The sequence below is a fragment of the Carcharodon carcharias genome, chromosome 9 (genome assembly GCF_017639515.1).
Source record: "Carcharodon carcharias isolate sCarCar2 chromosome 9, sCarCar2.pri, whole genome shotgun sequence".
In the NCBI taxonomy this organism is placed as follows: domain Eukaryota; kingdom Metazoa; phylum Chordata; class Chondrichthyes; order Lamniformes; family Lamnidae; genus Carcharodon; species Carcharodon carcharias.
The window spans coordinates 155,213,355-155,226,292 of NC_054475.1; the positions used below are offsets into that span (position 1 = coordinate 155,213,355).

At 45.6% G+C, this 12,938-nt stretch overlaps 1 protein-coding gene across 1 annotated transcript; it reads right to left on the reverse strand.

Moving 5' to 3' along the window:
- Positions 1-204: 204 nt before the first annotated feature.
- Positions 205-4,671, reverse strand: slc25a5 (solute carrier family 25 member 5). The gene is made up of 4 exons (XM_041195564.1): positions 4,403-4,671; positions 1,593-2,076; positions 1,363-1,503; positions 205-625 (listed from the first exon to the last, which is right to left on the reverse strand). Exons 1-4 carry the CDS (start codon positions 4,514-4,516, stop codon positions 468-470), a joined length of 897 nt encoding a protein of 298 aa, XP_041051498.1. The 5' UTR covers positions 4,517-4,671; the 3' UTR covers positions 205-467.
- Between the last annotated feature and the right edge of the window lie 8,267 nt (positions 4,672-12,938).

Below are 12,938 nucleotides of genomic sequence, written 5' to 3' on the forward strand. Positions count from 1 at the left end.
ATGGTCTTTCGAACTAAAAGGCATCTGCAGAATTGTAGCAATGGACACTTTCAAGTGAAATAGTAAAGAGCCACCCTTGGAATTCTGGAACAATTTCAGTAACAGAGGTGGTTAACCAATATGCAATAAAGTATACTGGGCCATCAATTCAGCAATACTAGATCCAATGAGACAATCCTACTGAAACATGAATAAAGACGGCAATCATTTACACTGTCTTTTATTTTCTTTTGTTACATTGATTTAAAAAGAGAGATTCAGTTGGATGAAGTGATTTAGTCCCATCAGCATGGAATGACACTAAGTTTAGAGAATGATTGTGGTCACTTAAAATGGTCGCTTCACAACCCAAACCAGAAGATACTGGATTGGGCCCCCATAAATAGGTGTAACTTAACAGTCCATGAATGTACAAGATATGTTACAAGTACAACACTGGTTCACGCAACATTGACGTCTGTGACCATTTAGACAAACTTCTTGAATTCATCGTACAAGACTAGCACGAAAGCACCACCCATGCCTCGGAGCACATTGGACCAAGCACCCTTGAAGAAAGCTTTGCCACCCTCATCCCGAAGGATCTTTCTCCAGCAGTCAAGCGTTCCTTTGTACATGATATCAGCTGAAAGCAAAAATAATTATCTTGGTCACCTGTGCATACTTCAACTTTGGAATTTAAAAATTGTTTCCCAACAATCAAATGTTACTCTGGTAGGAATAAATGGGAATGTATTTTCAGTAGCACTGCATATTAATGAGGATTTAAAAAAATATATTATTTGTTCATGGGATGTGGGCATCACTGGCTAGGTCAGCACTGCCCATCCCTAATTTCCCCTCAATCAGAGGGCATTTAAGAATCAAGCACATTTCTGTGGTTTCTGGAGTCACATATAGGCTAAGGACAGCAGATTTCCTACCCTAAGGGACATCAGTGAACCAGCTGGGTCTTTACAACAATCAACAATGGCTTTCAATTCTCGATTTTTATTGTTGAATTTAAATTCCATCATCTGCCATGGTGGGATTCGAACCCAGGTTCCCAGAGCATGACCCTGGCTTTCTGAGTTAGCTGTTTAAGAGAGCATTAAGAATGTAATACTGAATTGACATCAATTGATATTCTACCCTATTCATTTCAAATTATTGACTTTGAACTATATTCCTATTCTTTAATGGGCACTGGGTAAAAACCCACAATTCCCTCATTAACAGCACTATGGGTGTTCCAACACTACATGGACTGCAACAGTTAATGGCAGCAGCTTGTCACCACCTTCTAGAGGGCAATCAGGGATGGAAGGTTATTGCTGGCAATGCTCATATCCATGAACCAAAAAGTACCCACTATCAACCTACCTCCTTTCCGACCAGACTGCATCATCATACGACGACGGACAGTGTCAAATGGGTAGGAAGTCACACCAGCAACAGCTGTTACAGTCTGAGCTATCATCCAACTGACCACAATGTGGGTGTTCTTAGGATCTGGGAGCATTCCTGGGGGAGAAAAAAAAAGGAAAATTGTAACATTAGAAATTTGGAAGACGCAGCTCAAGTCATGAACGTTAAGAATTTTCAATGCGTACCTTTAGCAGTATCATAGATGCCAAAATATGCAGCTCTGTAAATGATGATGCCTTGTACAGATACATTGAAGCCCTGGTACAGCCCCTTGAAGCCATCCGACTTGAAGATCTTGGTAAGACAGTTACCCAATCCTGTGAACTCTCTCTCTGCTCCAGACTTCCCAACATCAGCAGCCAGACGCGTTCGAGCAAAGTCAAGAGGATAGACAAAGCAGAGCGACGTAGCACCAGCTGCACCACCAGAAGCCAAGTTACCAGCAAAGTAACGCCAGAATTGTTTCTTGTCAACACCACCAAGGAAAAACTGTTTGTACACATCTTTGAAAGCAAAGTTGAGAGCCTGGGTGGGGAAGTATCTGATCACATTGGCCAAATTACCACGCCAGAAGGACAAGAAACCTTGCTCTCTTGGGATGCGTACAACACAGTCAATGATCCCTTTGTATTGCATATCTACTGCAATCTGTTTGCTTGCATGTTGCACCTGCAGTGAGATAAAACAAATTGCCTGGGTTATCAGTGGTCTTAAATCATGTCAAATCAAATTTACAAACATATAGCTTAGGAGGGAAATGCCCAAACAAATGTTACAGAAACAAGGCCAAGCATCACCACTGCCAGCTACACTGGAACTCCAATAGTTAAGATGCTACAACAGGAAGACTGCAACACAAGACCTCTTGTGGGAGAGCCTAGAACTAGGGGTCACTGTTTAAAAATAAAAGGGCTTCTTCAAACAAAGCTTGCATTGAAAGCCACTGGGTGCCAGAGTCATGATTGAACTGCACTTCATAATTCCACCTATCATGACCTACCCACAAGCACTACTTTTTCCTGCAACATCTTCATGGGATAAGCAGATCACTGACAAGGCCAACACATGTTGCCTATCCCAAATTGCCCTGGATCTGCCTTCTTGAACTACTACTTTCAAATACAAAAGTAGGGAGGTTATGCTTCAGTTGTGCAGGGCATTGGTGAGACCACATAGAGCAGCGTGTACAGCATTGGTCATCTTATTTAAGGCAGGATGTAAATGTGTTAGCAGTACAGAGAAGGTTTACTGGACTAACACCTGGAACGGGTGAGTTGACTTGTGGAAAGACTGGACAGACTAGGCTTGTATCCGCTGGAGTTTAGAAGAGTGAGGTGACCTGATTGAAACTTTTTCTTGACAGGGTAGATGTGGAGAGCATGTTTCTTCTTGTGGGAGAACCTAGAACTAGGGGTCACTGTTTAAATAAAGAGGTCATTCACTTAAGGTAGAGATGAGGAGAAACCTTCTGAAGGTCATGAGTCTTTGGATCTCTCCCTCAAAAAGGCTGTGGAAGCAGAGTCTTTAAATATTTTAAGGCACAGCTGGGTAGATTCTTGATAAGGAAGGGGGTGAAAGATTATCAGGGGTAGGCAGGAATGTGAAGCTGAAGTTTCATTCAGATCAGCCATGACCTTATTTGTCTACTCCTACTTCATATGTAGTGTAATCCCTGTGGTGTAGATACACCCAAGGGTGTTCTAGGATTTTGATCCAGCAAGTGAAGGAGGAGCAATATCTCCAAGTCAGGATGGTGTCTGATTTAAGAAAAAATTGCAATCGGTGGCGTCTCAAACGCTGCAGCCCTCGACTTTCTAGGTGGGTGGTAAGGTGACCCTGACTTGTTTTCTCCAAGCGGACTGACAAGTAATTATCTTATAAAAAAAGATTTATCTGCACCTAGTGTCAGACACGTTTTAAGAGGAACTAAAAATGCATTAAAACTAGTGTGCAAGACCTAGCGAGCTAACCGCTGCAATGGGTCTCGATCTTCAGGGTGACCTTCGAGTGCTGACTGGAGTTTCCCAGCCTGAATGGGCAGCAATTGAAAAGGGAGATTTGGAACAGAATAAATCGCGACTCTTCGGCATTGCTAATCAGTAACCGGGAAATACGGCGCAAATTTAGCCACCGCGCCAAAATAGCACAAAGCTGCCTTACAATGAAACACCTTGGGAGGGGTCAGGAATTTTCTCTAAACTGATATTTGGCAAGGTTAAAATATGGAGAAACCTGGCACGTCCTTTTAAAACAGGAATGATCCCTGGAGATCCTGCCCGCAATTTTGCGGAATGGCGGCATCCACATTGTGCAGCCGGTGAAGAACGTCGGCGCAATGGAAGAACTCAGCCTAGGGACAAGCAACACTTTCCCCGTGTGAACTCGACTCCACTCTTTCACCAGGAAAAAGCGGAAGGAAATCTCCGCTCACTCGGGTACTTCGGTCCTCCGAATTTCCTCTCCAGATTTCGGATGCAGGGAATTGGGGGAAGGGAGGAGGCGACTGCCAACCTGGACCTCCTCCCTCACCAGCTCCATCAGCAATCCTCGGCCTAGGCCGCGCTCCTTCTCCTTGTCACGACCTTGATTACCTCAAGTCACATTCTTAACCTCCAATTCTTTGTTTAAAAAAGTGTTTAGAATAGTTTCGACCCACAATAAAATATCAATTTGCATTAATGCTGAACAAATGCTCATCGCTCGCACCGAGAGTCACATTCATTGCTGCAAAGGGGGGGGGGGGGCGGGGGAGGAAGAGAAAGAAAGGGAAGACGAGCTCCATTTTGCATCTGCTCAAGACTTGGTCCAAGAGGGGAAAAAAAAATTACAAGCCCGATTTGCAAATCCACTTCTCTTCCTTTTCTAATAATCGCTCCGATTCGAGGTAGCGCAGCTTACTAACAGTTTGCACTCACATTGTAACAAAAGTAGAAGTCGCTACATTGAATCAGTGGTAACGCTGGGAGGAAGAAATACATGGGCAGAATAAGGTTACCTGCAGTAGAAGCTTCACTCTCTCGATGGGAGCCACCGCCGTCTTGGAAATTGCAGCAGCCACGCCGCCAGCAAGGAAATCCTTAAGGAAACTTACAACCCTGTCAGTCGCCATTTCTTGTTTTTTTTTCCCCCCCCTTTCAAGTTCAATTAAACGCTTGGTTCTTAATTTGCTTCTCTTCCCTTTTTTTTAACCACCTTGCAGCGCAGCAAAATACTTCCTAAACTACTGCCGGCGCCGACGAAATGGCCGATTTTGCAGCGGAAGTGAAGCTTTAAAGCGGCGCGACTACCGCGAGACCTCCTCCGAGGGCGCGGCGGCAGTGCCGTTGATTGGCCGGCGCGACGCCCCTCGCTATCCGATTGGCCGCGCCGCGGCACGCTCCGCCATCCGGTTGGCCGCGCCGCGGCGCTGCCCGCTTTTCGATTGGCCGAGCCGCGGCTTCCCCCCCCCCCCCCACTCCATCTCCAACCCCCGCTCTTCGCTTGGTCGGCCGCGGCGCTCCTCACTCTCTGATTGGCCGGGCCGGCCGGTCCCCGAGAGGCTCGCGCCGCCGCCAGCTGATCCATTGTCCCCGTGTAGGCGCGAGGTTACAATGTAGCAAAATGTAACCCCGGAGCCAGCAACTCTGCAAGTGTAACAATCGGTGCAAAGGAAACTTTGTCACAATGTTACTCTGGAGAAAACGTCAGTAAAAAAGGTAGATGGAGAGGGAATCAGTTGCGCACCCAAAAACCTTGAAGGTCACATTGCGACCAGGTTGTATTTTTCTTTACACCCGTTCAGACATTCATGTGATCGGAATGATGTTTTCTTAAGTTAATGTCAAAGCATCATGTAGTAATTATACAACAGTAATCTTTTTCAATTCAAATCAAAATCACTTTACTAAATCTACACGGAAATTCGTTTCGGGTAACATTGCTCCTGCGTTAATACATGTACATTCATAATAACAATAAAAGTAAGAAAATTACCCTATCAAGGAGCTCTAACTTTAATTAAAAATGTATTTAAAAAACTATTCCAATGCATTAAAATGTCAGTGAGCCCCATCCTGAGTTCATATCCTCGTCCACACATCAAGTTCCTGTCAAAAGTTCTTATGCAGAAGGGCACAAACAAGTTCAGGAAGCGATTTGTCCTGCATGTGAGTGTTTGTAGCCTTTTCCCTGAACGCATCCAACAAGGGGTGATTCTCATTGTTCATGATACTTTCGTCAAAATTCTTCGAGAGCAGATTTCATCAAGAAAGATCTGTTAAGCAGCCACCCTTCCTGCCTGGTTCAATAATCTCTGTACCCTTAAAAAGTTTACCTTCCTAAGACAACAGAGCCAGGCGAGGTATCCAAAAAGGATAACACTCTTAACTACAGCCGTACAGTAGAGCTTCAGGTTTGTATGACCTACTCGAAAAGATTTCAGCATTCTGAGGTAGTATAATTGCATATGTCCCTTGGCCACTACATCTGCACACTCCCTTCCAATTCAACGTATCATCCACTTTGACACCTAGATACTTGTAGTTGATAACTATTTCAATGTTCATATCATTACAGAGCATAAACTGCAAGAAGGAAATCAGAGTATCTCTTGGTCTTGATTTTTGAGCCACTTAAATACATTGCTGCTTATAAACTTTTTAAAAAGTCTAACGTTGCAAGTGTGGATTTCTTCTGTTAGACGGTCCTTATTCTAATAGAAACTCTTGAATAATGGCCTTAATTTTATCTTCGGGGTGCACCCAAAGTCAGTGCGGCTGGAAGCGGATGTAAAATCCGGTCCCGGTCCAAGTTTGTGTTGTGAACCCGATCTTATGCTGGGTGGCCAATTAAGACCTGCCCAGAATGAAATGCGACGATAAAAACAAAAAAACTGCGGATGCTGGAAATCCAAAACAAAAACAGAATTACCTGGAAAAACTCAGCAGGTCTGGCAGCATCGGTGGAAAAGAAAAGAGTTGACGTTTCGAGTCCTCATGACCCTTCGACAGAACTTGCGTTCGAGTCCAAGACTCGAACGCAAGTTCTGTCGAAGGGTCATGAGGACTCGAAACGTCAACCCCATGAAATGCGACGGCCGGATATGTTTTTCGTGCACGGGGTGGGAATGTGTTGGGCGCTGGGTCCAATGGGAACCCGGCAGGGTGTTCAAAAAAGGGAAGAGGCAGTTCCCTGAATGCTGCCAGGAGTTGTGGGGAGGCTGAGGGAGCTGCTTACTTAGAAGCTAGGAGCAGGAGTAGGCCATTCATTCAGGAGGCCTTCGAGCCTCCTCCGCCGTTCAATATGGTCATGGCTGATCCTCTATCTCAATGCCACGTTCCTGCTTTCTCTCAATATCACTTGATGCCCCTAATATCCAAACATTTATCAATTTCTTTCTTGAATATACTCAGTGACCCGGTCTCCACAGCCTTCTGTGGTAGAGAATTCCACAGGCTGAGCACCCTCTGAGTGAAGAAATGTTTCCACATCTCAGTTCTAAATGGCGTGCTCCATATCTTGACACTGTGGCCCCTGGTACTAGACTCCCCAACCTGGGGGAACATCCTCCCTGCATTCAGTCTGTCTAGCCCTGTTAGAATGTTATACATTTCAATCAGAACTCCTCTCATTCTTCTAAACTCTAGTGAATACCGGCCCAGTCGAACCAATCTCTTCTCATAAGACAGTCCTGCCATCCCCGGTATCAGCATAGTGAACCTTCGCTGCACTCCCTCTATCGCAAGTATATCCTTTCTTAGGTAAGGAGACCAAAACTGCACAATTTACTCCAGGTGTGGTCTCAGTAAGGCCTTGTATAACTCCAGTAAGACATCCCTACTTCTGAACTCAAATTCTCTTGCAATGAAGGCCAACATACCATTTGCCTTCCTAATTGCTTGCTGCATCTGCTGATTTACTTTCATTGGCTGGTGTACATAGTCACCCAGATCCCTTTGTACATCCACATTTCCCAACAAATCACCATTTAACTAAAACGCTACCATTCTGTTTTTCACAACGAAGTGCATAACTTCACATTTATCCATGTTATACTGCATCTGCCATTGTTTGCTCACACACACACAACTTATCTAAATTGCCCTGAAGCCCCCTTGCATCCTCCTCACAGCTCACAACCCCACCCAGTTTTGTGTCATCAGCAAACTTGGAAATATTGCATTTGGTTCCCTCATCCAAGTCATTTATATATATCTTGAATAGCTGGGGCCCAAGCACTGATCCCTGTAGTACACCAATAGTCACTGCCTGCCACCTGGAAAAAGACCCATTTATTCCCGCTCTCTATTTCCAGTCTGTTAACCAATTCTCAATCCATGTCGGTATATTATCCCTAACCCCATGTGCTTTAATTTTTCCCAGTAGCCTATTATCAAAAGCCTTCTTGAAATCCAAATACACATCCACTGGTTCTCCCTTACCTATTCTGCTGGTTGCATGCTCAGAAAAACTCCAGTAGATTGGTTAAGCATGATTTACCTTTCATAAACACAGACTTTGTCTAACCCCGTTAATGCTTTCCAAGTGTTCTGTTACCGCATCTTTTACAATAGACTCCAGCATTTTCCCCGCTATTGATGTTGGCTAACTGGTCTGTAATTCTCTTTTTTTTCTCTCCCTACTTTTTTTAAACAGTGGGATTACATTTGCCACCCTCCAATCTGTAGGAACTGCTCCAGAGTCTATAGAATTTTGGAAGATGACCACCAATGCATCCAATATTTCCTAGGGCACTTCCTTTAGTACTTTGGGATGTAGATTAACAGGCCTTGGGGATATTTCAGCCTTTAACCCCATTAATTTCTCTAGCACCATTTTTTTTTACTAATACTGATTTTCTTCAATTTCTCCCCCTCGCTAGGCCCTTGGTTCCCTAACATTTCTGGGAAATTATTTGTGTCCTCTTTTGTGAAGACAGAACCAAAATATGTGTTCAATGCTTCTGCCATTTCTTTGTTCCCCATTATAATTTCCCCCATTTCTGACTGTAAGGGACTTATGTTTATCTTCACTAATCTTTTTCTCTTCACATATTTATAGAAGCTTTTACAGTCAGTTTTTATGTTCCTTGCAAGCTTACTCTCGTACTCCACTTTCCTCTTCTTGATCAATCTTTTTGTCCACTGTTGCTGAACTCTAAACTGCTCCCAATCCTCAGGCTTGCCGCTTTTTCTGGCAATTTTAAATGTCTCCTCTTTGGATCTAATACTATTTCTAATTTCTTTTGTAAGCCATGGTTGAGCCACGTTTCCTGTTTTATTGTTGTGACAGACAGGAATGAATAATTGTTGTAATTCATGCATATACTCCTTAAATATTAAGCATTGCCTATCCATTATCAACTCTTTTAGTAAGGTTCCCCAATTGCCAACTTGCACCTCATACCCTCGCTGTTCCCTTTATTTAGATTCAGGACCCTAGTTTCGAATTCAGCTTCTTCACTCTCCATCCTAATGAACAATTCTATCATTTTATGGTCACTCTTCCCCAGGAGAAGAGCCTGGCACAACAAAATTGTTAAATAACCCTTTCTTATTGCCCAATAACCAATCTAGGATAGCCTACTCTCTGATAAAAACAAAAAAACTGCGGATGCTGGAAATCCAAAACAAAAACAGAATTACCTGGAAAAACTCAGCAGGTCTGGCAGCATCGGCGGAGAAGAAAAGAGTTGACGTTTCGAGTCCTCATGACCCTTCGACAGAACTTGAGTTCGAGTCCAGGAAAGAGCTGAAATATAAGCTGGTTTAAGGTGTGTGTGTGGGGGGCGGAGAGATAGAGAGACAGAGAGGTGGAGGGGGTTGGTGTGGTTGTAGCGACAAACAAGCAGTGATAGAAGCAGATCATCAAAAGATGTCAACAACAATAGTACAATAGAACACATAGGTGTTAAAGTTAAAGTTGGTGATATTATCTAAACGAATGTGCTAATTAAGAATGGATGGTAGGGCACTCAAGGTATAGCTCTAGTGGGTTTTTTTTTTATTTTATATAATGGAAATAGGTGGGAAAAGGAAAATCTTTATAATTTATTGGGAAAAAAAAGAAGGGGGAAACAGAAAGGGGGTGGGGATGGGGGAGGGGACTCACGACCTAAAGTTGTTGAATTCAATATTCAGTCCGGAAGGCTGTAAAGTCCCTAGTCGGAAGATGAGGTGTTGTTCCTCCAGTTTGCGTTGGGCTTCACTGGAACAATGCAGCAAGCCAAGGACAGACATGTGGGCAAGAGAGCAGGGTGGAGTGTTAAAATGGCAAGCGACAGGGAGGTTTGGGTCATTCTTGCGGACAGACCGCAGGTGTTCTGCAAAGCGGTCGCCCAGTTTACGTTTGGTCTCTCCAATGTAGAGGAGACCACATTGGGAGCAACGAATGCACAGTAGACTAAGTTGGGGGAAATGCAAGTGAAATGCTGCTTCACTTGAAAGGAGTGTTTGGGTCCTTGGACGGTGAGGAGAGAGGAAGTGAAGGGGCAGGTGTTGCATCTTTTGCGTGGGCAAGGGGTTGTGCCATAGGAGGGGGTTGAGGAGTAGGGGGTGATGGAGGAGTGGACCAGGGTGTCCCGGAGGGAGCGATCCCTACGGAATGCCGATAAGGGGGGTGAAGGGAAGATGTGTTTGGTAGTGGCATCATGCTGGAGTTGGCGGAAATGGCGGAGGATGATCCTTTGAATGCGGAGGCTGGTGGGGTGATAAGTGAGGACAAGGGGGACCCTATCATGTTTCTGGGAGGGAGGAGAAGGAGTGAGGGCGGATGCGCGGGAGATGGGCCGGACACGGTTGAGGGCCCTGTCAACGACCGTGGGTGGAAAACCTCGGTTAAGGAAGAAGGAGGACATGTCAGAGGAACTGTTTTTGAATGTAGCATCATCAGAACAGATGCGACGGAGGCGAAGGAACTGAGAGAATGGGATGGAGTCCTTACAGGAAGTGGGGTGTGAGGAGCTGTAGTCGAGATAGCTGTGGGTGTCGGTGGGTTTGTAATGGATATTGGTGGACAGTCTATCACCAGAGATTGAGACAGAGAGGTCAAGGAAGGGAAGGGAAGTGTCAGAGATGGACCACCTGAAAATGATGGAGGGGTGGAGATTGGAAGCAAAATTAATAAATTTTTCCAAGTCCTGACGAGAGCATGAAGCAGCACCAAAGTAATCATCGATGTACCGGAGAAAGAGTTGTGGAAGGGGGCCAGAGTAGGACTGCAACAAGGAATGTTCCACATACCCCATAAAGAGACAGGCATAGCTGGGGCCCATGCGGGTACCCATAGCCACACCTTTTATTTGGAGGAAGTGAGAGGAGTTGAAGGAGAAATTGTTCAGCGTGAGAACAAGTTCAGCCAGACGGAGGAGAGTAGTGGTGGATGGGGATTGTTCGGGCCTCTGTTCGAGGAAGAAGCTAAGGGCCCTCAGACCATCCTGGTGGGGGATGGAGGTGTAGAGGGATTGGACGTCCATGGTGAAGAGGAAGCGGTAGGGGCCAGGGAACTGGAAATTGTTGATGTGACGTAAGGTGTCAGAGGAATCACGGATGTAGGTGGGAAGGGACTGGACAAGGGGAGAGAGAAGGGAGTCAAGATAACGAGAAATGAGTTCTGTGGGGCAGGAGCAAGCTGAGACGATCGGTCTACCGGGGCAGTTCTGTTTGTGGATTTTGGGTAGGAGATAGAAGCGGGCCGTCCGAGGTTGGGCAACTATCAGGTTGGAAGCTGTGGGAGGGAGATCCCCAGAGGAGATGAGGTCAGTGACAGTCCTGGAAACAGTGGCTTGATGTTCAGTGGTGGGGTCATGGTCCAGGGAGAGGTAGGAGGAAGTGTCTGCGAGTTGACGCTCAGCCTCCGCGTGGTAGAGGTCAGTGCGCCAGACAACAACAGCACCACCCTTGTCAGCGGGTTTGATGACAATGTCAGGTTTGGACCTGAGAGAATGGAGTGCAGTAAGTTCAGAGAGAGACAGGTTAGAATGGGTGAGAGGAGCAGAGAAATTGAGACGACTAATGTCGCGCCGACAGTTCTCAATGAAAAGATCGAGAGAAGGTAAGAATCCAGAGGGAGGGGTCCAGGTGGAGGGAGAATATTGAAGATGGGTAAAAGGATCCGTTGAACTGGGAGAGGACTCCTGCCCAAAGAAGTGAGCCCGGAGACGAAGACGGCGGAAGAAGAGTTCAGTATCATGCCGAGCCCGAAATTCATTGAGGTGAGGGCGTAAGGGTATGAAACTAAGTCCTTTGCTGAGCACTGAACGTTCAGCATCGGAGAGGGGAAGGTCAGGGGGTATAGTGAATACACGGCTGGGGCTGGGATTGGAAGATGGGGTGGGGACGGAGGGACAGGCCGGGGTGGAGGGTCCTAGATGGGTGTTGGTGTCGATGAGTTGTTGGAGCTTGCGTTCCTTAGCACTTGAGAGAAACAGAAAAAGTTTCTTGTTGAGGCGTCGGATGAGCCGAAGAATAAAATGAAACTGGGGGCACGCGCAGCTTTGAAAAAGGGTACGGCGGTGCTGCTGGAGGGAGAGGTCGAGTGCCCTCCCCCATCCCCACCCCCTTTCTGTTTCCCCCTTTTTTTTCCCAATAAATTATAAAGATTTTCCTTTTCCCACCTATTTCCATTATATAAAATAAAAAATAACCCACTAGAGCTATACCTTGAGTGCCCTACCATCCATTCTTAATTAGCACATTCGTTTAGATATCACCAACTTTAACTTTAACACCTATGTGTTCTATTGTACTATTGTTGTTGACATCTTTTGATGATCTGCTTCTATCACTGCTTGTTTGTCGCTACAACCACACCAACCCCCTCCACCTCTCTGTCTCTCTATCTCTCCGCCCCCCACACACACACCTTAAACCAGCTTATATTTCAGCTCTTTCCTGGACTCGAACTCAAGTTCTGTCGAAGGGTCATGAGGACTTGAAACGTCAACTCTTTTCTTCTCCGCCGATGCTGCCAGACCTGCTGAGTTTTTCCAGGTAATTCTGTTTTTGTTTTGGATTTCCAGCATCCGCAGTTTTTTTGTTTTTATCTCTGTGTTTAATTGACTGCCACTGCTCTTCAAGAAATGCCTACCTCCTTGAAGAAGTTCTGTTCCTCTCTGCGACAAGATTTCCGGATTTCTCTGTTGCCTTGTTCACCTTCATTGCTTTCCATTTCTCTCCTAGTGTTTGACAAGGTGTTTACTAAAACCCGCTTTCACAGCCATATCTCCTTTCTCAGTGACTGTCTCCGTCTCCGACTTACCCCACATGGATTTCAACTGAAATTCCACCCCTCATGTTTCGAACCCACCCAGGATTACAGGTATCTCCGGGACATAAAACGTTTCTCGGACTGCCGTTCCCGTCACATTCTGAAATCCACTCTCAGTGCCATGCGCCGCCATATGAACACACTCGACCTCTCCCTCCAGCAGCACCGCCGTACCCTTTTTCAAAGCTGCGCGTGCCCCCAGTTTCATTTTATTCTTCGGCTCATCCGACGCCTCAACAAGAAACTTTTTCTGTTTCTCTCAAGTGCTAAGGAACGCAAGCTCCAAC